This window comes from Macrobrachium rosenbergii, chromosome 50 (genome assembly GCF_040412425.1).
Source record: "Macrobrachium rosenbergii isolate ZJJX-2024 chromosome 50, ASM4041242v1, whole genome shotgun sequence".
In the NCBI taxonomy this organism is placed as follows: domain Eukaryota; kingdom Metazoa; phylum Arthropoda; class Malacostraca; order Decapoda; family Palaemonidae; genus Macrobrachium; species Macrobrachium rosenbergii.
In genome coordinates, this window is record NC_089790.1 from 19,161,519 (window position 1) to 19,187,728 (window position 26,210).

Genomic DNA, 26,210 nt, shown 5'->3' on the forward strand with positions numbered 1-26,210 from the left:
CAGTGATGTAATACCCAGTGTAAACATAACACCTAGCGATTGACCTGGATACTCGTACCTTGACTTAACGTACGTGAAAAGGAAATTTCGTGAGTTTTATATTCAATTTAAGTCTTTTGTGAATAGAGGGTTATCAGAACAATCTAATTTAGCTATGGATTAGCATCTGTCACTATCCTAGAGTAGGCAAAAGGAAATAATTTCTTTAATTCTACGGGAGAGCGCCACTGGATGCCGAAACAGTACTGGCTGCCGACCCCTAGAGGACGAACGTAAAAAACATAAAGAAAAGAAGATAGATTTCTCCGATCACGGTGAAGTTCTCAAATGCCCTCACTTGTCAGAATTTTTTATTAATAAACGATATCTCCATGCGGAGCTCTTCCGTAGAATTTCTGTGGTTTTTATTTCTATATATATAGGCTGTAGTCCCATTGGGTATTTTGAATGATTCTGGTCCCTAATTTTTTAAAAAACCACAATTTCTGTCTTTCCAAGAGTTAATAAAGCAATACTGTGGATTTTGTGTAAAATTTGAATTGAAAAATTCATTAAGAATAAACTGATATTCTGTGCCAGAAAATCCTTATTCCAATAAGGGATGTATCCTAACCTAACCTAATTTAGGCTGCAAGGTATCCAGGCTTCCTCCTCAAGGCACTTCTGGGTAATTCTAAGCCGGCTGTCTGCAGTGAGCTAGACTATGGCAGTTGACATTTTCCTGTGTTATTTTACTTGCTTTACAAGAATTTAAAGAAATATTTTGTTGGCCGGCTATAACTAAACTGTAATTGACCTTTAATTTTTGGGGCTTGAGTGTAATTAACCTGTAATTAACCCCAGAAGTCCATCCAACAAGGGGTTTCCATACGCGATCTTCACAAGACAGAGCACGGGTACGTCTGTTTCGAACGGTTCATATCCCGTCCGGCAAGTGCAATGGCTTGTTAACATATGGGTGCCCAACACCCCCCGGGCCAGTACTAAACACGGCGAAGGGACATTCCATTTGGCCGACAACAAACAGATGCACCGCCAGTATCAGAACCCCTAAAAGTGTAGAAAAAACCAGTTGAAAAGGTAAAAACGGGCACAGAGCTAATATATAGAATTAACATTGTAACCAGTAAACACGCCTACGGTACGTTAGGTTAGTATTTTTAGGGGTGTTTACTGGTTACAATTTTGCTGTATTAGCTATGGAGGGGGGGTGGAGGGCTCGCCGCAGAATGCCGGCTTAGATCTACCCTATCGGTAGTGTAGTCTTCAAAGGTCAGTTACAGTTTAGTTACAGCCAGCTGACAAAATATTGCTTTAAATTCTTGTAAAGCAAGTAAAATAACATAGGAAAACGCCAATTGCCATAGTCTAGCTCACCGCGGACAGCCGGCTTAGAATTACCCACTTCTGTCCTAACCTTGCCCTGAGCGCTGTAAATCCTATTGCTAGGGATTTTAATGCAGAAATTCATCATTTAGCAATATTTAAATGTGCCATATTACGGATAAATCAAGAAAGCCATGTTGTGTGTGTGTGAATGAAATTTAAACGGACGCTGTGTCCAAGGTTGGTTTTAGGTTAGGTTAGAATTTTAAGGCAACTTCAATTTGTTTCTACAGAAATATAGAACGGAGTCTTTTATGCAGAAGTTAATTGGTGGTATGAGGGAATTCATCAATCACCTGTTGTATCCCAGCGCTTTTTGTTTATTTTTGGCTGCGTTTGAGAATGGGCATCCCGTTTTTTCTAACTGCTTAAATTGAACCTATTGCTAAGCATACAGTAATGACTTATGACTGGGGCATACAGTATACAGTACTGTACTTGGATTAGTTATATGGAAACTGATGTTGCTAGTAAGGATAAGTTTGTGATTAAGTAGTGGATATGTGCAGGATGTGAGTGTATATGGCTGCTTTATGTCCTAAACTGAGGCTGTTGATCCTCACTTCCTTTTGTCCTTTTCTATAAGAGTGTAGGATTTGCCACCCTAATTCTCCTTGTGAGGAGTTTGCTGGCTGATCGCCCTTACAGTGGAAGAGATAGCCTATAGAAAGAATCATGGGATGCTTTGGAGGGCTTTGACAATAGCAAATATTTTTGTTTCTCTCCTGCCCGGATTCTCCCAGTGTTCATTCTTCTTTAGGAGGAACATTGGTCTTTCACCTTTTGAGGACTGAGTACTGGGAGAAGTAGGTTTAGCTGTGACCTTTGTGGCAGTTCATGCTACAAGATTTCAGTTGGCATTGATTTCCTGATAACACATCATTCACGATGTCCTTTATGATTGTCCCTTGCTGGGTATTGATTAGTCTGCTGATAGGTCACTAGTCTTCTTGACTTGTGATATCTCTGGTATTATACAAGGGATGGCCCATGCCTTCGGCTTGCACCTGCTTGTGATGGATCCTCAGTTTATATTGTCACTGTTTGATCCATTGGTACTTCGCCTGGCTTGGTCCAAGAGAGTATTCGCAGTCTGGGTGGGAGCTATCCTAAACACTCTTGGAACAATATTCTGGACAGTGCTGTGGGTGTTTGATACAACCCTCATCCATTCAGCTGTCAACTCATGGACCATGCTTGGTCCAGAACCAATCAGCGTAAGGCATCCTGATGAGATTAAGGAGTTGCCTGAAGACTGAGTAATGGAACACTTTGCCACAGTTAGGAGCTTGACACCTCAGTTCTCAGCGGACTCTTATGCGTTTAACTACCATTGCTGATTTCCATTTTGCTCTTGTTGTTCTTGTGATTCCCACTGTTGCTGCTTTAGCAAACCTTGCTACAATTCCTATTTCCTAGGGATGCCTACCTTGACTATATACTCTTCTTTTTCATCTCTTTTTCTTTCTTCCTCCCTTCACCTTCTTTGCCTTCCCTATCTCCAGACTGGCAGAAGTGTGGACTGAAGTTTTAGAGGGCAACCCTTTGCAAGAACAGTAAGAAGTCTTTGCACAAAAAATGCTTTCCTGTCAAGAGGGATAATGATCTCTGCAACCATTCCCATGGGTAGCTAGCCTTGGGTGAGTGGGTCAGTTTGGTCGTGAGCTTGCTTGTGACTGCTCCTACAGGCAGGAGTCTACTTGTACCCAGTTGAATTGTCACCGAACAATCCCCCGTGCATGTAGTTGGGCAAGCCTGGCAGTTTTTGCTTCCAGTTTTTTGCCTAAAGATAGGAAAAGGGACTGTGTTCCATCCTTTTTGAGATCACTGGAGTGTGCCTCAGTGCCTGGGTCCCATCCAGGAGCTCATTGTCACAGCTCTTTAAAAAGGCCAAGGGTCAGGCTGCAACCTCTACTCCCTGTGCTACAGTTAAGGGGTCTTCTTAGTTGATGCCAGATCATGTAGCTTGAAGATTAGTTACTTAGGAACTACAATAGACTGAGTTTTAGGGCATTTTGAGATATCTGGTGTCTCTTTCATGAGTGAGATAGCCCTTAGAACAAATTGAAAATTCACAACAAATGGCATTTTTCCTATTATAAAAGCCTGAAGTGGGTGGGTTTGTTTTCCTTTCCCCACTCACCCACTGCTAGTTAATTACCTTGTTCCCAAGTTTCAACACCAGGTCAGTGCTTGCCAAAGGTATATTTATATGAAAAGCTTAAGGTATATACAGTATATGTTAGAAAAATACAAATTATCTTAAATTTGTAATATTCATCTCTGTAAATAACAATATTGTTATTTGAATAATATTCTCAAGTTGAACCGTGAGAGAGAGAGAGAGAGAGAGAGAGAGAGAGAGAGAGAGAGAGAGAGAGAGAGAGAGAGAGAGAGAGAGAGAGAGAGAGAGAGAGTTGTATCATTTGTTTATCTGTTGATTGGATAGTAGTGGTTGCTGGCAACTGGTTCATAGATGCTGAATTGAAATTCAAATGAATACTTCTTTTCAGATTGTAGTGGTGTAGTTATCAGTGAAAGAGGAAATGATTTTTAAGGCTATCCGAGTTGTATGGGAGAGTCATATCAGAGTACTGTATCAGAGTGTTGTTAAATTGGTGGTAACAGTAGATGAGAGGTTATTGCCAGAACTATCATTCTGTCAGGTGTATTTCTGGTTAAAACTGCTGAAATTGGTTTCCTACATCTAGATGGAGTTCAGTATATTACTTTTTATTTTCAGAATTTTATGGATTGGTACATTAGCATTGTTGAAGCATGAGAGCCTTACTGCAAAGGCTGAAAAGAGCGACAGAAAAATATCCTGTGTTACGTGGAATGATCACTTATTCCGTGTTATGGCCAACTTCAAATGTAGTTCAGCAGTCATTGGACAAAACAAGAGACAATTATGATCCTGTCGAGTCGTTGCGTTATCTTATCCTCGGAACTTTTGGTACAGCACCAACCGTCTATGTGTGGGTGAAGATCGCTGGAAAGCTTGTCAAAGGACAGTTGTTCAGGCATGCTGTTTTGAAAGTAAGATCCACTAGAAGCAATTGTGGTTAACATTTCTGGTAAAAAAAAACCTTAAGCCTTAAGTTTACTCTAAATAATAAATTTGGGGTACTGTATGTTAGTAGTAATTTATTATTGCTTTGCAAGGAATAAACTAAGTTCAGTATTAGCAGTATTTCTCAGGAGTAAAAGTTTATAAAGTTACTACAGTAATGCCTTCTTTGGATCTACAGTATTTTTCCTTTATAATAATATATTTCTTTGTCTCATTTTTCTTCAGGCTGGACTAGAGCAAATCTTATTTGCTCCAGTTGGCATATCACAGTTTTACTTTGGTATAACTTTACTGGAAGGGAGACCATGGTCAGAATGCGTCCAGGAGTGGAAGGAGAAATTTATACCCACATGGAGGGTAAGGGCAGTTATGTTTATTCAGATAAGTTATTTTCTGAATTTTTTAATTCAGGTGTACTCACCCTATGAATCACGTACTGTAATTCTTTTTATAAGTATATATTTGTTACGTGGAATTTTCAAAGTCAGAGAGGGACTTATGATTATTTAAAGGGCAAAATTTGTTTATGGTCCCTTCGTGATTGAAACAACCAACAATCCTTCCTCTTGGTAGTTTTATCACACTTGTTACTGAAATACATAAGATGTATAACATTATATATGTAAGATGATTGAGAATGAACTAAAGAATGTGGATAAAAATTCCTCCTCCAGTGTGAATATCATTTCTTCTTACATTTCTCTATGGGAATTATCATAGATTGCTGCCATTGTATTAGCAACCCTTCAGACTTTTTCGTATTTTTCTGGTGAGTAATATCCAGGCTACCAGGAATCTTGAAGACACCGCAAGTTCTTTAAAGTTACTGCCTCTTAGTACCAAATCTATTGATTTCCAGTTGGACAAGAATACTGACAAGTGGAATATTGCCTCTCGTTTACCAAATCAGTATAGTAAAGATATGTTTTAATGTTTTATACCTTTATTTGGATACATGCAAAATTCAAGCTCATTTTTACTTCATGCTTATTTGACAGGGAATGCTATCATTCATGTCCTCTGTTCCTCACTGAGGCCACTATGACATTATGCTGTCATTTGGGATACTTAAAAGAGATCTTCAAAAAAATCTTTCAGCTATTGATGGTGTTGTTTTTGACACCATAAATAAAATTAAATTTTAATAACTTTTTTTAATGATTACCCATTAGTCTTGAGGACTCAGGATGTATGTTGGTTTTGTAATGAAACAAATTAAGTTTTAGGAAAAAATGAATATGTTGTTCTCCATGCTTGGCATCAAAATTATTTTGAACTGTGTTTATACACTCCTCTTTATTAGAACAGATCAGATAGGCTAGACGTAATTAAGAGCAAGAAGAAGGCTTTGGCATTTCCTATTGTATACAAAAAAAATTGTTTTATTCTGAAGGGTCTTCAAAATGTCATGCTGTGTGAGCAGTTTAATAAAGCTAGGGGTTTTCAGTCACTTACTGCATCAGTGATGTATTCCTGGACTTGAGGATAAACAGTATCTCGTTACAAAGCTTAAGCAAAAGATAGAATGGACAGAATGGGGTTACTGTGACCCACCATGACTAATATGAAGTGGCATTTGCAAATAAGATATTTAAAACTTTTTGTTCACAGTACAGTATTGAAATCTGTAGTCTTGATAATTTGTTAATTGGGTGTTTTATTAATTCATTTGCTGTCAATGTAATTTTTCTTCTACAATAGTAATAACATCAAGAAAATTTTCAGGTCGGCATGTGTGTTTGGCCAATCATCCAAACAGTCAATTTTGCTTATGTGGCTGAGAAGAACAGAGTTGTTGTGGTTTCTATTGCATCATTTATGTGGACAATATTCTTGTCATACATGCATCATCTTGATCAAGAGACACTGCCCGCATTTCTTCGTAAAATAAAAGAAGTCAAGTCCTCTAAAGAAGAAGAGATGCGAGACGGTGTAGATTGTAAAGTGAAGGACCATAGATAAGTATGTTTTATAGCTTTTAAACTCGTTACAAATTCTAGATGCAAGGTGATTTTAAATACCAATTTTTTGGTATTAGACATTTGTCCATCTTCATGGGTGTGCCAAAAAAATATATATATATATGAATAAAAGTATGTGCACACTTGAATGTCTAGAGCATACAATATAAAAGCTAGTATATACTAAAGCAACAGACTATTACAGTCTAGTCTGGGAGTAAAGATTATCGGTCATGTACCCACCTCATACTGTTATAAAAAATATCCTCAAAGTATATACGGGACAATCAGTTCTGATTAATGCACACGTACATCTTAGCACATTTCAAGATTCAAGGGAGAAAGAATATTTTTACACTTGCTTCATGTAATACATTTTAAAATATCTCCCTAGAAGCCATTATATATACTGTATGATCACCCCTTTTATTTCTCTGTATATATGAAAAACAAAACCCTTCTTCCTCTTTCCCTGCCCATGTCTTTTACTGAATTCTACATCCTTTCTCAGTTTTTCAGCTTTGCTGAAGATAAGGGAAAGTGCCCTCTTATCTTTGAGTCCATTATATACTCCATCATGTGTTATAATGTTAATCATTACGACACAATACCTGGCCAAAAGACCAACTAAATTAGAAGAGAATTCTTTGATATTAGTTTGGTCACCATGGAGCTCTGGTAGACCATGGCAGGTAACTCCTTTGAGGACGAAACAGCGACTACCAAAAATAGGTTTTTCCTACGTCAAAACCTGTTTTTTCCCACCTTGATAATATGGATATAATAGTTACAGGTGTTCCTACTTTTCCAAAGAGTGGAAAAGAAGAGGAAGGATCCTTCCCCCCTCTTTTCCACAATGTAGATGATAGTTAATTAAAGCTGCTTCTTACCCTTTGTTTATCTAAATTGGCAGCAGCTCATGGCACCCATATGCAGTGTCAGGGAGGAAAATGTAGAAATTATGAATAAAAGTTTGACTCAATGCATGTACAAATTGAATGCAGATACTGTATCCAAATATTAATAAGTTGAAAGTTTGGAACTTATGGTCTATCTGTACATTTCCTAGGTGTGTTTTTCATTATTACTTTACTCTACTTAATTTTTTACTTTCAGCTGCAAATATATGTTGTAGCTTATCAAATTAGATTGCAGATTAGAGGTGTATATTAATAATTTCTTTATTGTGAGGTCATAGCCTAATGTTTTGATGAGAAATGTAGCCTTTTGCACTGCAGTTTGAATGTGCTACACAGAACTGCATGCCTTGTTTTTTAATAGATAATTTTTGTAATTTTATGATTATGTCATACTAGCAAAACTTTTTAAAGTTAAAAATGTTGCCATTAACAATATCTGTACAGACTTAGTGGGTTTCAGGGATAATTTTATATAAAATTTACTGTACTTATTTGTGTTCCTATATGTATTAATGATTATGAATGCTGTACACATAACTAAACCAGTATCTTGCAATATTCCCTCAAGTCATTGATAAAGTTTTCCAGTGGTGAGATTGCCTTGTAATCTTCAGTCCCATCTTACTCACAAGTGATCATTATTGTTTTCAGGTAACTGAGAATCTTATGACAATGCACTTGGGTATATGTTCTAAAGTGTTCAGCAGAGTCGGAAAGTGCCACTGAGCTTTATTTCTTATTAGTGAGTTTACTTCTCACCCTGAAAGTATTTTGTAATTTTCATATGAAAATGCTTTTTGTACAATTAGAATTGTGGTCTAATACCATTTCCACATTTGTGGTGTTCACTATTTCTTTTTATTTTCCTTCCTCAGTATATGCTTTTCATCAGGACCAGCTTTTTCTAACTCTCACTATATTATGCCCAGTCTAAGCAGTACAGTCTCTTATGGACTATTTTCAAGTTAAAAGTAAAACTAATTCCTGGATTGTTCTTGTAATAATTATTGAAACTAATGGAACTTTAATTGGTCTTTGATCTACTGCAGCAGCTGGTTACCTTCATCCTTCAGAGTTATGTCTGAAATGAGTTCTCATCATTCCCCTCTATTTTGAGCACTTTCTGGCTGAACTCTCCTGTCTAGTGTAGATCATTAGTGTCCTTTCTCAATGATTATTTGAGTCTCTCTACTAGTCTGTCTTCTGATCATTTCAAGTCTACTACTTTTCTTGACTAACTGCCCTTCTTGCCTCCTCAACAGATTATTTAAGTCTTTGTGCATATAGAAATGGTGCAGCACTATAAGTTACAGTGCTTGTCCACAAGGTCAGAGCTCTTTCATCTGTCTACTTTTTAAAAATAATCTCAGTGTGGTTATGGTTTTAATGGGTGACATTGGAATATGGTTGTAATAGCTAGCATATGGAGGTGCTAAATGTTGTGCTGGCTTTTATCTAAGGGATGAAATACACAGGTGGTTGAGACCATTGCTCAAGTTTGATCTAGAAAGAAGTTAGGTCTGATGACCTGCAATGAAAATGTTTGGTTATGTAGTCTGTGGTAACAGTGGGACAGTACCTGCATAATGTGAGGTTGCTGGCTTTGTTGATTTATGGTCTTCGTCACCTTTACCATCCTTTCTTTTATCTGTTGTGACATTTTGATGATGTACTCTCTGGTGTCATTTACAGAGTATCCGTGTCCACAGCATTCCATGACAGGATTTGAAGTGGGAGGTTGATGTTGTAACTCAAGACTATATGAAATACAAACCTCATCAAAAGTTGATTTAACATAAATACAATTCCATGATTATCCTTGTTCCGACACTTTACATCAGTCCCAAGGAGTTTTCATGTGGATTCTACAAGTCTCAATTAACCAGTCCTAGGGATCTAAGTTACTTGATCTTACTAAGTACATTTAGATTTGGGCTGATTACAGATAATGAGATTTTGAAGAAAAAAAGTATAATTTTCTGGAAACAAAATAAATTTTTCACATTGACCTATCGCTTCCAGTGTAATTTTCGGTCTTCCATCCATACAATTTCTGCAGGTCATATATCAAATGACAAGAAGAATGAGACTTAGGCCTCACTGAGAATCTGTGATTTCCCCATGCATGCACAATACTAATGGCAATTGCCATATTCTGTCTATCTTTTAAAACAGATTAAAGCATTGGAGACAATTACACAATACACAAAAGGCTAACCATAAGTGTTGTAATGAGTTTCTGTGGAAAAATTACTTTTATTTTGAACAATTATTTCACCATGGAATTATTTACACCTATTGTAAAGAGTATTGGGGTTGATTTTATTGGAGTTCATATGTAATTTTGAAGTCTTTTTACAAGTTCTATATTTCTTCAGTGACAAATTTAAGCAACCTCACATGCCTGATTGTTAATAAATGCTTGCAGCAACTGTTACCATGCCTTCAGAAGATATTATTACTATGAAAATATGTGCTATTTTTACTTTTATTTTACTTCCATATGGTTTTTCCACCCATGCTTGCAGTGATTTTCCTGTTTGGGAAAGGGTTCTTTCCTTTAGCCCCTGATGGTTTAGTCAAAAGGAATCTACTTAATCTTACAAAACTTTATTTCAGGTACTTTGGGTCACTTTGTTATTCTTCTGCTATATTTCTTCAGTGACAAATTTAAGCTACCTCACGTGCCTGGTTGTTAATAAATGCTTCCAGTAACTGTTACCATGCCTTCAGAAGATATTATTACTATGAAAATATGTGCTATTTGTACTTTTATTTTACTTCCATATGATTTTTCCACCCATACTTGCAGTGATTTTCCTGTTTGGGAAAGGGTTCTTTCCTTTAGCCCCTGATGGTTTAGTCAAAAGGAATCTGTTTAATCTTACAAAACTTTATATTTATTTTAGTTCACTTTGTTATTCTTCTGCTGTATTTATTTGGTTATTTGGTTATTACTATCAGCATCTCCTGACGTTTATTGCTAATTATTTTCTATGATCAGCATGCATTGAGGGACTTCAGTTATTTGGTCATGACTACCTTTTATCTTAATTAATTTCAGTATATGTTTCAAGCTACCTGTAATTAATTTCAGTATATGTTTCAAGCTACCTGTAATACACTACTGGATAGATTTCCACCATAATGAACTTATCCTGGCTTCCTATTTATGATGGTTCTCATTCAAGAAAATTCTTAAGAATCTTTTTTAAGTAGTAGATTTTCTAATTAGTATGGGTTTTTAGCATTCATACACTTTGTACATAAAGGTTTCATCTGTGCATAAAACAACTGTACTTTACATAAGAGTGCTGTAACCTTTTGCTGTTTCAAGGAAATATCTACACAGAAATGTTGCTGGTTCATATTCATTGTACTGTAGTCAGTCCCCAGGTTACGGCGGTCTCAGTTCAGTACGGTGTTCTGACTTTACGACGCTTGGCTCATGGTGCTGTAACCTGGTTTTACAGTGCTTACATTGCTGTCAGCACCATTCCCATTGTTATCATGATATTCCAGTTTACAGTGTTTTTTGGGTTACAACACACCGTCGGGAATGGAACCCCCCACCATAAACTGGGGACTGCCTGTCCTTTTTAGTGAAATAAGCAGGGTTTATGCTTTATTTTATTTATCGTATATCCATGTGTACAAAGAATGTGTATAGTGTGTGAAGCTAGTCATTGGTCTATGTATATTAGAAAAAAATTAATATAATAGAGTCTGTATTTTAGAAAGAATCGTTATAACGGATACAGTGTATTTTAGAAAGAATTGTTGTAACTTTGACAAACCTGAAATAACTTTATTTGATGTGACTGTCATCTTGTAAGGGGGTGTCACGCGAGTCCATTTTCTAGCAATATTTTTCATATTGCTGCTAGTTACTCAAAGAAGCTATTACTGGAGGCAAAACTGGGGTTTTACACATTGGTCATCATGCCTGTGAAGATTGGCACTTTCATTGATGATGGAGAGGGAAAAGACTGTTCAATATTTTCCTTCAGTTGACAGCATTACAAACAATATTAAAGCTATTGAAGAATGAGTAACCTGTACTGTAAGAAAATTAATAAAAACACATTCACCTTTTGGATTCTTTATGCTGAAGGCAGTGGCTTGTGTGACATCACTTCAACAAGTATAGTAGTATTTTAAATGAAGACTGTGTAGACTAATGAGTTTACTTTTAGAGCTGTGATATCCTTTAGTGTAAATGTATATAATGTATATTTGTAATAAATTAGTGAATTACATCACATATTAAGTTGCTAATGTTTAACATAAGCTTTACTATGTTATATACTTAAAGTTTTACTAACATAGTAAAACTTATACTATGTTATATACTTTTAAAGTTTTAAGATTAGGTTTTTAATGGTTATCTCTAGGCTTTGCAATAACCACCACTATATTTTACATCTTGACTCATGTAGCATTAAAGGAAATGATCATATGCTAAAACAAACCAGATAATGCTGCAACTATGACCAAATCAAAAGTAACCATCCATGTGAGTGATAGTTTTGAATGAATGATAGACTGGCTTTATAAATAAATGAATCCAATAGTGGTAAATTATTATAAATTTGTTACTTATTAGTTCTCCTTGCAGTTCTGATCAAAGGTCAAAGAACTTGAGATACACTAATTATACGCTCAAGTTTATCTCAAGAGATGTATGTGCTGCTATATTAAAGTAACATACAGTATATCAAAATAAGGTAAAACATTGTATGAAAAGAAAAAGAAAACCATGAGACAAAAAGGATAGATTTATTTTGAACTGGATAGATTTATTTTGAACTTATTTTGAATGTCTACTAACTACAGGGTGACTTTCACAAAATTGTATGAGGTTTTGGTGAAAGACCTGCAAAATTTGTATAATTTCTCATTAACAAATATACATACAGAACACTTGCATACAGACACTCAACTTCCTATAAATCAATTGGCCTCCCTTAGATTTCATGAGACACTCTTTGCATTTACATGTATGAAAGGGCTAGAGCTGTTTTAAAATATTTTTTTATGGACAACTATACAAATTGCAGAAAAGTTGGTTGTCTAAAATTAACTTTTCAATGACAGACTTATAAAGCAAATGAATTACTAATGTGTCTCAAGATATAGAGGGAGGCTAGCCTATTTAGGCATGAGTACATTTATATTTACGGAGAAAGTCTTGTATCAAATTCACTACAATTTCATCTATGTACCTTTTATAATTAATAAAAAAAAAAAAATTGTACTTATACCTACTTCACATATTTTTCCATAAAACGTTTGTGAAATTCTGATCGTAATGAATCATTAATGAAAGGCTTCTCTACTTTATCTGGTTCTGAGGCTGCACAGTTTTTAAAAACTACATCATCATCCCATCTTCTCTTGACTTTCATGTCAGTTTTTGGTGCTGCTGCAAGGTTCAGAAGAGGATTGCCTGATATGATATTTTCCATTCTAATACGTTCCTCTTGCTCTTTCCTTTCTTGCTGTCGCTTGGCTTCTTCCTCGGTGCGTTCACGGCGAATACGTTCCAGTTCTGCAAAAAGCACTGCTTCATCATCAGAGTCATCTGAGTCAGATGCATCGTCATCTTCATCCTGAGGATCATCAGCATCAAGGTTAGCAGGTGCAATCTGATCCAATCTTGGTTTCTTTGATGAAGAGGATGAAGACTGTGATCCAGATTCTCTCTGATTGCTACTGCTGCTGCTACTGCTAGTGCCACTTCCACTGCTGCTAGTGCGTTTACTATCTCTGGCAGCACGTTCACGATCTTCTAGCTCGCGACGGAAATCACGGCTGCGGAGTTCTTCAGTTGTGGCCTGTCCATGGTCTCTGTATTTCAGTCGTGTATGAGAGGGCAAATCTCGAGCAGAATACTGCTTTGAAAGAGCACTTAAGTCCCGTTCTCCACGACCCATGCCACCCTTGGCAGGCTCAAATGTTGGCCGTGCTGCTGTTGTCATTTTGAAGGCTCAGGTCCTGAAAATATTATTCAGTTGTATATACTGAACCAAGTCATATAAAAACTACTGCTATATAATCACCACAAATTTAAACACCAAATTGTTTGAGCGGTTCTGGAGTATATTCACACAAAATTTAACTAAAAAAAGTTAAATACTGTATATGGATTTTTAATACCTTATATGCCCTATTTTTGATGCTAGTTCATAATGAGGCAAGTAATGAAGAAGACTACCAATGATAATTAGGTTATTAGCAGGACACGTGCATTACAAAACAAATTTTTCATATTTCTCCTACAAACCAGAGCCTTTAATACGGGAATATTTTCTCAGCACAAGATGAAACAATCATTTCTAGTTGACAAGGACTGATATCTGTTGGACTGGCAACAGCTGCAAAGGAGTGAAGAAGGGACTATAACTCTAACCATGAACCTTAGGCAAAATATTTTCATGTCCAAGGATGCAAAAAGCTCAAGTAGCTACAAAATGGCTTGAGCAGCCACTATAGGATCCTTGAAAGTGTCTAGGGGCCTAAGGGTGGCCCTATGCAGTAAAAGAAGGAAAGTCAACAAGTACCTCAATATTGTTCCTCCAGAGCAGGAGGCTGAGAGCAACTTCAAACTCACTGCCAAGTGAAATGCAGGGATTGTGGTCACTCAGTGGGTGTAACAACACAGCCTGCCCCCATAGTGGGGTAGTCCCATCAGTGCACCGTAGCAATTGCTTCAGGTTCTTTGTAGTGTCCCTTTGGCCCCTAGCTGCAACTGCTTTCATTCCTTTTACTGAACCTCCATTCACATTCTCTTTCTACCATCTTGCTATCCACCCTCTCTTAGCAATTGTTTCAGTACAACTGTGAGGTTTTCTTCCTGTTCCACCTTTCAAAGCTTTCTGTCATTTTCCCTTCCAACGCTGAATGACCTCACAGGTCCCAGCACTTGGCCTTTGGCCTAAATTCTATATTCCATTTCCACTACAGCCTGACCTTAGAAATGCATAGGCTGAAAGGGCCCTGTGCCAGAATTTTGTTCATGATGTCGAACTATACCAGGAAAGGCCCAGGTAATCCTGTCTTACCTGTCATAGAATGGGGAAATAGTTTGAATGAATGAATGAAATATAAAATTTAGACCAAAGACCAAGCACTGGGACCTATAAGGTCATTCAGCACTGAAAGAGAAATTGAGACTAAAAAGGCTTTAAAAGGTGTAACAGGAGGAAAACCTCTCAGTGGGACTGGAACAATTGTTAGGAGAGGGTGGAAAGTACAATGGAAGAAAGAATATCAACGGAGGTTACAGTAAAAGGAATGTAAGGGGTTGCAGCTAGGAGCTGAAGGGACACTGCACTGCAAAGAACCTAAAGTAATGCCTACAGTGCACTGTGAGAGGTGCACCAGCAGCACTTCCCCCTATGGGGGAAAACAGTTTGGGAAGTAACATCATCATCTAAGGGGACAAATTACAGTAATACACATCTTGCCCACCCCTTTGTTATGAGACTGCAAGAACACTTTGATAGGCCCGAGTCTCCAGACAGTGTTCAGTTCAGTTGTGTAACTATCCTGCACTTATCAGTCCAAAATTTGGGAAGGGCACAATAGATGGGGAAGAAGCCAAGAAACCAAAGCATCTCTTTGCCAACCTAAGCCCAATCATACACCTTACGTGAGATGCAAACTTGTCTGAACAGAGATGGGAAATACTATGCAATAGTTGAGCAACCACCAAAGGTCTAGGAAGAAAGCATTCACAGGCCAATTGGTGTTCTCTTGTTGAAAGAGGAAGAAAGTCTGACACCAAAGCTTGCCCAAACAGGGTTAGGAGTAATCCCAACTGCTGTGTGCTAAACAATGGAAACAAGGTCACTCACTAAAGACTGGAAATTTCATTTAAAGGATACAAGGTCAAGAACGAGAGGTGCCACATGTTCCTTTTAGTTTCCGAGAGCTTAGGTAGGAAGTGATAGTGGTACCATGACCTGACAGGAGTGCCAGGGAGAAATGCCAAGTATGGAATTTGTCATTCTATCAAAACCTCAGCAGAGGGATTGAGAACACCCTCAAACCTCACAAAGGTCTCCTGTAATGCCATGAGAAAACCAAAATACCTTCAGAACTTTCTCTGTTTCTTGGGGATGTCTTGGAGTATAAGTAACAGATGCAGGTCTCAAGCAGAATGGGTAGGGATGGCATTAACTGACATTGCAACTGCCCATTATAAGAGACATACTGCTATTTATCTGCTCAATAAGGTGCTTATATGAGCAAGTGGGTGAGACATCTACCCTCTCACTTCCATCACTGATTCACTGCCATGTTACCAAGTTTGTCACAACTGTATCAGCTTTTGCCAAAGGTAAATCCAAATTAATGTCAAAGGTTTGTATTCTTGCAGGAAAAACTACATTTTCCTTTACAAATCATAACTTTTCCACTACAGTAATCTTGACTTGGGCATCAATAGTGAGGATGAGAGAGAAGCTTTTGTTTTTCCTTTATCACTAATTTTTCCAAATATTTATTAACAAAGTGATACAAATCAGACACTGCCATATAATCAGTTGTATACAGCAATATTAATTGTAAGTTTTACCATAATAAAATTTATGTAACTATTGAAATCAAATTGATGTTCCTTGGACTTGAAAGTGATATATATTTTGACAAACCTATTAACAGTTCTGCATCATTACCTAAATATGTCAACATGTGACACATATACCATGTTAACACAAATATCTGAAAAAATTAATGAATGATTAACCCTTTGTGAGCAAGTGTCTTCAATTGACAACTATTTATAGCTTTAGAGTTATGACCGGGTATCGTCCCGACCAACATTTTGCACCACACAGTTTGAAAGAATTTTATGGGAAATGTGTTCTGATCAGTTTGCCTTGAGATTTCATGGGGGGAATGTACTGCAGATCCCCATCCCAGGACATCTCGTAAATATTTTACAATAAATATACAGGTTGACCATCACTAATCCGGCAATCAGTAGTCCGGAACAATCAGTAATCCGGCACAAATTTTGGCTAAAGTAATTTCTAATGTTTCCGCGCTGATTTTCAAATTTCTCGGGTCGCTGCGCTAACTCGCTCGCCAGCCGCTTCGATTTGGTGGCGCAGTGTGCTGCATCAACAAACTGGTAGCCCAGCCTATATGATACTGAACTCCATTCACATTATACAGTATTATACAAACATCAACATAACGAATGTGCACCTTTTTCATGGATCTTTTAAAAAGTTATGCTTTACTACATTGTTTCCAATTGTGTATATTCTCATATTGCTTTTGTATTATGAATTGCGATCAGTGTTTTGTTTTCAGAATCGATATCGCGGTGTTTATTTCGCCGCATTTGACTAAGTTCAAAGCGCTTTTCTTGCTTCTAGTTAGCGTAAATATGGATACTTTATTTATCTGGGGCGAGGATATTTTTTGTTAAACGAAATGTTTTTAAGTCGAAATATAACTTAAATACGTCTCATTGTGAAACTAATTTAGCTATTTTTTCGTTAATATATGACGTTCTCGGGAATCGCAGCTGGCCGTTTTGGGGGAATGTTTGTTTTCTGTGAAAAAAATCAAGATTCCGTTCGCTATCTTCTCTTGATTTCATCATAATACAAGCTTTACGTATTTATCTTTTATCGGCGTGAAAACTAGTAATTTGTATTCTTTCATGCCCAGTAGTTTTGATTAAAATACATTCTCTCCAGTTTTATTTACGGTCGAGTTTCATCCATGTTGCAGATGCACGATAATTTGTAGTCATTGGCAGCTTTAACATTGTTTTCTCAGCTTCAGCTACAACTTGAAGCTTAAAGTTACTGTAGCAGTATATTTCCCTGCCGATCTTTTCTCCTAATAAGGGTATAGTGTAAAAAATATATCAGTCCTATTGTACAGTACTTAACGTCATTTGTAACATAACTACAGTAATTGTGTATTACCGTACGATGGTTGAAATACAAGCACAACAGTTGTTATCCGATACGATTATTAGCAAAACAACAGTTTCCCGTTCGGTTGTTTATGGCTGTACACATATACGCAAGAGTATAACGTTACTAACAATACTTTTATCATTCTCTTTTACTTTTTTAACTAGCAGATCGAATAAAGAGATGGAGGAAAAGAAGTTGGTCTATTGTAAGTTGGTCTCTCTCGCTGCCTGCGCCTGTGTGAAATCTAAAAATATTTTTTCCTAAATATTTTCATATCGGTATTAATTGCTAACCCCATCATAAACTCAAAATATCATAAGTCGAATTATCGTAACTCGAGCACTACCTGTATTTGATAATTGTCTTTTCTTTATAAACCAACTTGTACTGATTTATGGGATACTTTAATTCTAAGATGAGGTGCTTAGCTACTGGGTTTCGTGTATTCTAGCCTAACAAATGGCTAATCTGGCAAAATGGCTAATCCGGCACCCTCCAGGTCCCAATGATGCCGGATTAGTGATGGTCAACCTGTACTCTGAATTTGTTACTGATTTTAGTCCTTATCTGTTATGATCCTGTGTGAGCTGTAATTATAATTTTACAAAATAATATGTAAAAAATTATTAGAAAAAATATTTATAACTTGGTAAAATTAGCATAATTTTTACAACTGTCTTGGTAAAGAGGTCCTGCACAGGGTTGGAAATATTAACTTTCAACTTCCCATGGAAGGTACAAAAATTTTTTTTAAACCTTTTTCATATACCATGTGCACATGCATATCTTCCTCTTACCATGGATGTGTTTTTTTTATTTTAATTGGCCAACCTTAAATTTAGCCCAGTCTAGGGGTGTGCTTAATATATAATTAGCCTGTCCTGTAAGGGTTAAGAAAAACAAAATGCTTCACTAAGGATGCTCAAAGACAAGATTAATAAGAATATTTGTCCTACAAATAATGGTTAAAAATTTAAAAAAATTATGCATTAATGACCACTGAATTACACTGCAGATTGTAAAGCAGATGGCTGCACATCAAACAAAGCATGAAAAGCATCACATTTTATACACTTACAATTAAGTACTCAAAAACACAATGTAGTTTTATATGATTAACTACCTCAATCACCACCACTAGGCCTATGGTTTATTTTAGTTACTCTGAAGAACAGTTCTATTCTCTGCAAAACTAGTGCTTTATACTACATTTCTTTTTCAAGAGTAACAGAAAAAGAAAAAAATTATTAATGGTTTCTGTTTCATTTTACCAACACTTGTGTTGTCATTCTATAAATGTACCCACAAGAAATTTGGAAAAGAACATCTTCAAAACGAGAGCAACAGACTTATAAAATGATGCCATTTTATTGATACATGACGTATTATTCAAAATAGTCAAAATGAACATTGGGCTATGCAACTATTTTTAACACTAGAAAAGTTGTGATTGGCCTATGCAACTATTTTTAACACTAGAAAAGTTGCATCACAGAATTCCAATTCATTTCTTGTTACAATGTGGTTTGGATTCCACAATAAACTGTAGGTCCCGTTGCTAGGTAACCAATTGGTTCTTAGCCACATAAAATAAATCTAATCCTTTGGGCCAGCCCTAGGAGAGCTGTTAATCAGCTCAGTGGTCTGGTTAAACTAAGGTATACTTAACTAGGCTATATACAATGTCATATTGGGGGGAGGGGGGGGGAAGGCCTAAGCACTGTGGCCATGTCAAGACAAAGTGCCCTAAGATAGCTTAGGTTAGGATACATCCCCGTTGAAATAGCCTACATCTTCAATAAGCATTTTAGCAGGTTAGGCCATGGGAAATCGCACAACTATGGCGCACTTTAACCAGCCATTATAGATAATAAATTCCATATTAGCAAGATTTAAAGTATCGGTAAAGTTTTTACATTAATACAGCAACCACTTGCATGAGTGCCACATAGGCCTATAGCCTAGTACCAGCCCAACGGGAATAACTTTAAAAACATGAAATCTTGGTAAAGGTAAATCTATGATAAAGCTTAGGATTATATGATTTTCAGGTAAAACAACAGAACAGCTATGCAGGGACTATTACCTTGGAAACTGATTTTTCCTATACTTCCAGTGTTGCTGACGAAGGAGGTGGTAGTGTTTTTTGTCGGTCAATTACTGTTAACTTCGTATCTCTATCCAACATGGTTGAGGACCCTTTGGGAATGCAGAGTTTTGGGTGGGGGGATTCCTTGGGAGAAAGACCGGACTGTCGTGTTGTTGTTATGGAATGGTTCCACACATGCCCAAGTTTTAAGGGTGCCATATGTTCAAGAAGGGCTTGGCTAAGGAAACCTATTATGAAAGGAACTAGGCCTATATTGACCTAACCTAACCTAACTTAGCAGGCCGTGTTGCTTAGCCGTGGGGGCGAACACCGGTAAAGAAAACCACTTTTTACCAAAAGTTCCCCTACAACACTGCGCATGCACGATAGCATTCCATGATGGCCAGCATACAATAACATATCAGTTCTGAGGTTAATTACAGTCGACCGACGTAAAATAACGACGAAATACCAATTCTTGGGCCTAATAGCCTAAGCCACCAAAATACTATAGAAAAAGTCAATTTCCAAGGTAGCCTAATACCCCATGCAGAGCTAATTCGTAGTTCTACCGCTATTTTTGCAATTCAGTCTCATAACTGTTATACATACTCTAGAGGGATGGGGGAAAAACATAAAAACAATTCAGAAATATGGAAGACATAGCTAATGAAAAAAAAGCCTAGGTCAGGCTAGCTATTTTGTTAGCCTAGGCTATTTGGCGGGACATTAATGCACCATACACCTATATATTCAAATGGCATAATAAATAATATGGCAGAATAATATATGCTTATAAACTTCTCAAAGGAACAAAAGATGGCTTACCCTGAGGCGAAATTATTTTGCGACTAAACTCTCACAAGGGACATCAATTGTTTACTTTTCAGGAAACTGAAGAATGTTCAATGTTGTTGGAAAACACGACCTTTGAAGTACGGCCCCTGTTAGTAGTAGTAATGAAGGGTCGTACTCATGTAATAACCCTCCTCTTCTGTCTTGTTTCTTTATTCCCTTGTTCTATTTTACTGTCTATCCACTTTGGCTCCTCTTCTATGTCTTCAGCACTCGATGGCCGAATGTGCCCTAGAGCATGGGTTGGTACCCTAGATCTACCGAACCAATTAATTTCCTTATGGCGTCCCATTTTTTCCTTAGTTTTGTTCATCCTTCTAGACGACTTAACATACCTGATACTCACTTATTCGAATTTCCTCCTTGTTTTGGACACACACCTTTCTCCCAAACGCCCTTACTCCTGTCCAATTATGGAATAATGATTAGCCTATTATTTAAATTGAAGTGTTGAGCAAGATGCATTTAATGTCCACTCTTTGGCCCATTGGTTAATCACTGTTTTTCATATCAGAGGCAAAAGAAAATAACCTCAAGGTCATCTTTAGACATGGCCATCTTGACCTGTTTCCTCCGTATTGCTAACAGGCGGATTTCGACCCCAAAACTCTTCCTGGCCCCGATTATCCTCCCAGTACTCAGCCCATTACTTCTGGCATCCAGATGCATTGTGGCCATAATTTTATTTCAATATAACTTCCTTGAATAAAATCCATTGTATCAAGTTCCCCTGATAATTTATCTATGGCTGCTTAATTCATGTTCCCTTATCTAATTAATTCCTCATAACTAAAAATTAAGGCAGTAATTTCAGCATATCATCCTATTTCTGTAATATTTAGGATGTCAGCTAGTCATAAGAGTATACCTGAATTCGTCCCATGTTAGCATTTTGTAAACAAATTACCATGTACAGTCCCCACTCAACAGGTTTTCTGTGAAGAACCTCCCGTTTTCTACGGTGCCTTCACATCTGACCCTAGGTCAGGGTACTCAGCCCTATTTTTCATTACGTAATTGCACATTTATTACCTATTCATGTTTGCCCTCATATATTTTGTACGTGTCAGAGTATTTTTGTGTCTAATCTACTATTTTCAATTGTCACGTTATCTGTATGTACCTGTCCTGTTTTGCATAGAGAATGATTGACCTTGGGTCACTTGTATGTCTTTGTACTGACGTCCGCATGCTGCTTTATAAGCGGGCGAGTTCCTCAATAAACTATCTCACAGATTCATCATCAACATATAGTTACGGGCTGCTCTAGAAGCAAGAGCCCGTGCTGGCACAAGGCCAGCTAAATCTAAAACAACAACAACAATAAACTAGCAGTACTTGTCTACCTGCACTTTGTTTCGCACCCTCTAACAGTGGTGACCCCCGGAGTGGTTCCCGGAGCCATTAACGGACCCAAACGGCGACTTAGTCTTGGCCTGATGAACCACCCCATGCCCCTGATGGACTTACTACGGCGCTCTAACAAAGCGTTTGGGCATTACCGACCCTTGTTGGCAAATCACCGGCATTGTTAGTGGACCCACATGGCACGCTCCCGAGCGTGTACAGTATTGACGCGAGTTTTAACTCACACTCCAAGTGAAAGCGCGGAAATGAGCATGGACGCGGACATCCCCTCCCACATACAAATAACTGCGAACTTCTCGGAGACAGATATCTCCCTCGCGCAACCCCCACTCGCACCCTCCCCCACACCAAAACCCGCGCGCTCCTCCACACCAGTACCTGCTCTTCGCGCGATGCCCCTCCTGATGGCCCAACTGAGGGCCGGCCTCACCATAAAGCTGTCGCCGTTCACCCATCACCACCCAGCATCATGGCTTTACAGGGTCGATGGGCAATTCAGGGTGGCAGGCCTGACCGACAAGGTGCTGCAGGCAGACTTAGTGATCAACTCCCTACTGGAGGAGATATACAGGAAGGTCGGCCCGTGGGTGACGTCAACTTCGAGCCCTGCCACCTACCAGCAACTAAAGGCCTCTCTCGTCGAACCCCGTTCCCTGCCGGTCTCCGAGAGAGCCGCCCGCGCCCTCGACCTTGCCACCAACCCCCGGCAGGACATGAACCTCTTGGAGACATGGCCTGCCCTTTGTTGGCCGACTCGGTTGAGCTTCAGACTGTCACTCGATGGGCCGGAGTTCAATTCCCGCGGCCGGCTGATGAAGAGTTAGGGGAATTTATTTCTGGTGATAGAAATTCATTTCTTGCTATAATGTGGTTCGGATTCCACAATAAGCTGTAGGTCCCGTTGCTAAGTAACCAATTGGTTCTTAGCCACGTAAAATAAGTCTAATCCTTCAGGCCAGCCCTAGGAGAACTGTTAATCAGCTCAGTGGTCTGGTAAAACTAAGTTATACTTTTTTTTTGGAGACGTGGCACGCCCTCCAGAACTTCCTCCTCCTCCCCGCGACGGACAGCAACAGCGGTCACAAGGAGATTAGCCTGTCCAGGGAGATCCTCCTGCGGCAGCTCCTCCCAGAGGTTCGGGGTCAGATTGAGGAGCCCTACACCCTGCCGGTCGAGGATCTCATCAGAACGACGCAGCAGCTGACTGACTCCACGAGGGCAGTGAAGTGGGCATCCACGCCTGCACACCCCATCAACTGCCTCCAGCCGGAGGAACCCAACACAGAGGAGATCAACGTCGTCGACAGGAGGCGGCCACCCCATCACCAGAATAAGGAAAGGCCGGGGCTTTGCTACTACCACCGGAGGTTCGGCAAAGATGCCCGAAATTGCGAAGCCCCCTGCCTTTTCGCCCATCCAAACAACAGGGGGAGAGATGTGAAATAATGAGCAGGAAGACAAGTACTGCTAGTTTATTGAGTTGTTGTTGTTTTAGATTTAGCTGGCCTTGTGCCAGCATGGGCTCTTGCTCCTAGAGCAGCCCGTAATAGTTTATTGATTGTTGTTGTTTTAGATTTAGCTGGCCTTGTGCCAGCACGGGCTCTTGTTCCTAGAGCAGCCCGTAAAAGTTTATTGATGTTGTTGTTGTAGATTTAGCTGGCCTTGTGCCAGCACGGGCTCTTGCTCCTAGAGCAGCCTGTAAAAGTTTATTGATGAAGCGACCTGCTTATAAAGCGGGATGCGGACGTCTGCGTACTTCGCAGAGACCGCGGGTACAAAGATTTACAGGTGACCTGAGGTCAAACTAATTCTTTACAAAAACAGGCCAGGTTCATACAGAAAACACAGTGATCAATAATGTCTGACGCATAACATAAATAATTTGTTACTTGTACATAAAGCATGATTGTTTAGAAAGACAATAAATATACAATCTACAATTATGGTGACAAACATATTCTGATCGACCCTAGGTCGATGTGAAGGCACCACAGAAAACAGTGAGAACGCGCTGAGCGGGGACTTAACAAGTTTCCCTGATCACACATTATATTCTGTGGCCTCACCATGTGCCCTATCGCACATCAGACACTCACCCTTGACTGTCCGTGCCTTCTTCTTTCCATACGCAGTTCCTAGCCGATTTTTAGTCTGTTCTTGTAAAATAAATGGAGCCCTGTTTTTCGTCTTCGTGGAAAATACATGGAGCTGTACCTTTCTTTAGTTTAGTACACACAAAGCGCTGCATCCGTGAATTTTGTTGTCCTTCTTGTAGTAACTGTAGCTAGATCCTGCGCTTTGCTTGGTGTCAACCCCTCAACCCTGTCTACAAACTTACCACCGAGCATTCATTTACATTCAACACCTGTTGCAGTGCAATTGATAAATGATCAAGGAAACGACTCATAAATGACTGTTTAATCATTCTCTCTCATCCTTCTCTCATACACCTGACCAGCCTAGCTAACTACCCCACACATCCAATACCAAAATTGCAGATTTCCCTCAGCCTAGTCTCTCGTCTTCTCGCTTACCCGGTCTGCATTCTCTATCTCTAAATACACTGCTAGGGAATCGCCTACAAAAACATTAACATAAAACTCACCATGTCTTCCATCTTTTGCAGTTTTGCCACCAATTTTAGCTATCCTACTACATCTCCATCTCAACTAGACCGTTTCAATATCCTCCTGGTAATTTTCACTCTCCCTGCTGATATGGGTCTAGATTGCTGGTGTAGTAATCCAAAAAGTAAGATATATTTAGCACCGAATTCTTACCTGCGCCCTTCCCGTTCCAAGACTAAAAGAGTATTCGGTCACAACTAGAACAAACGTCTCCACACACCTAACCTTCCACAACTAAAGGACAACGCTACCCAAGAAGTCTTCAACTTTTGTACACTCCAATTATCACTTTCCCTTCCACTGCTCACTTTACATACTTCATATATCTTACGATAATTCTAACATCGTTTCCCACTAACCAAACGGCTATTTATTCTTCATAATTACCTATTAAACAGATCATTTTACTAAGTCACGTAAGTTGTTTAATGACTTTTTACATGCCCAGTGATAAGATTTAAAATATCTAGAAAATGAGGTTATAATCCTCTCTCTATCGCTTTTCACTCACGTTTAGTGTTCTAGACGTTTAATCTACAAGTATCTATCTATATCTATCTGTACACACACACACAACAAACACATATATACATACATACATACATATATATATATATATATATATATATATATATATATATATATATATATATATATTATATATTACATATATATATATATATATATATATATATATATATATATATATTATATATATATATATATATATATATATATATATATATTATATATTACATATATATATATATATATATATATATATATATATATATATATATATATATATATATATATATATATATATATATATATATATATATATATATATATATATATATATATATATATGTGTATGTGTGTGTGTGTATATACATATGTATATATGTATATAATATAGGATTATAATAATTTTTGTACGTGATTGATTTATCACATTCTATACATTATATATATATATATATATATATATATATATATATATATATATATATATATATATATATATATATATACATACACACACACATACATACAAACAAACGTAAAGCATAGCACCTCATTTAAAAAACATATATCACATTTTGATTTAGCAGAAAACCTAAAAGCAATTGGATTGACGATGCAGCTCCCTCTGTCCATAACTAACACATTCCGGTGTTGAAACACACACGGGGCGCAGGTGTTCTTGACACCTGTTGAGGATTTTTTCTGGTTCTTACTGGCAAATTTAGAGCTATCAGTCCGAAGCCCCAAGTCGACAGATGCACAATGAAACATAAAGAGAGACGGGGGGAAGTGACTCACACAATACGAATACTTATATATATATATATATATATATATATATATATATATATATATATATATATATATATATGCTTAAAAACCACAGTAGATGCACGTGACGTCAGTGTATAAGCGAATCCCACAGGAAAATGACAGGCAGAAGTTCAGTACCAAGCGCTTTTCTTGATGTCTGTGACCAGACAATGCGTTAATAAACGTGAAAGCGCTTGGTACTGAACTTCAGCCTGTCATTTTCCTGTGGGATTCGCTTATGTATTTATGTATATATATATATATATATATATATATATATATATATATATATATATATATATATATATATATATATATATGTATATATATATATTTATGTATATATGTATATATGTATATATGTATATATGTATATATGTATATATATTATATATATATATATATATATATATATATATATATATATATATATATATATATATATATATATATATATATATATATATATATATATATATATATATATATATATGTATATAATGTACGCATGCGTGTACGTATGAACATAAATAAAACCAAGGCAAAGAAAAAAAGACTTTGGACCATGCATAAAACCTTCCAAACAATTAATCGATATGAAATGAAGATAATAACTTTCACATGACGCGGACGCCAAGTGATAAAA

At 37.6% G+C, this 26,210-nt stretch overlaps 2 protein-coding genes across 5 annotated transcripts; one reads left to right on the plus strand and one right to left on the minus strand.

Moving 5' to 3' along the window:
* Positions 1-11,931, plus strand: LOC136832706 (PXMP2/4 family protein 4-like). Of its 3 annotated transcripts, none has more exons than XM_067094159.1 (5): positions 1-69; positions 4,130-4,425; positions 4,685-4,816; positions 6,185-6,421; positions 9,960-11,931. In XM_067094159.1, the coding sequence occupies exons 2-4, from the start codon at positions 4,165-4,167 to the stop codon at positions 6,419-6,421; spliced, it is 630 nt and encodes a 209-aa protein (XP_066950260.1). In that variant the 5' UTR covers positions 1-69; positions 4,130-4,164; the 3' UTR covers positions 9,960-11,931. The 3 variants fall into 3 exon arrangements, with proteins under 3 accessions (XP_066950260.1, XP_066950262.1, XP_066950263.1); XM_067094161.1 differs by having other exon boundaries at positions 8-89; XM_067094162.1 differs by lacking the exon at positions 1-69 and adding an exon at positions 212-314.
* A 174-nt stretch (positions 11,932-12,105) lies between these two features.
* c12.1 (spliceosome-associated protein CWC15) lies at positions 12,106-24,521 on the minus strand. 2 transcript variants are annotated; one of them, XM_067094158.1, is made up of 2 exons: positions 24,377-24,521; positions 12,106-13,337 (listed from the first exon to the last, which is right to left on the minus strand). In XM_067094158.1, the coding sequence occupies exon 2, from the start codon at positions 13,319-13,321 to the stop codon at positions 12,605-12,607; it is 717 nt and encodes a 238-aa protein (XP_066950259.1). In that variant the 5' UTR covers positions 13,322-13,337; positions 24,377-24,521; the 3' UTR covers positions 12,106-12,604. The 2 variants fall into 2 exon arrangements, with proteins under 2 accessions (XP_066950259.1, XP_066950258.1); XM_067094157.1 differs by lacking the exon at positions 24,377-24,521 and adding an exon at positions 20,202-20,452.
* Positions 24,522-26,210: the final 1,689 nt, after the last annotated feature.

Coding starts and splice junctions, on each gene's coding strand:
- LOC136832706 (XM_067094159.1), top strand. CDS start 4,165: ATGAGAGCCTTACTGCAAAGGCTGAAAAGAGCGACAGAAAAATATCCT. Junction 4,426..4,684: donor TCAGGCATGCTGTTTTGAAA/GTAAGATCCACT, acceptor ATTTTTCTTCAG/GCTGGACTAGAGCAAATCTT. Junction 4,817..6,184: donor AATTTATACCCACATGGAGG/GTAAGGGCAGTT, acceptor GAAAATTTTCAG/GTCGGCATGTGTGTTTGGCC.
- c12.1 (XM_067094158.1), bottom strand. CDS start 13,321: ATGACAACAGCAGCACGGCCAACATTTGAGCCTGCCAAGGGTGGCATG.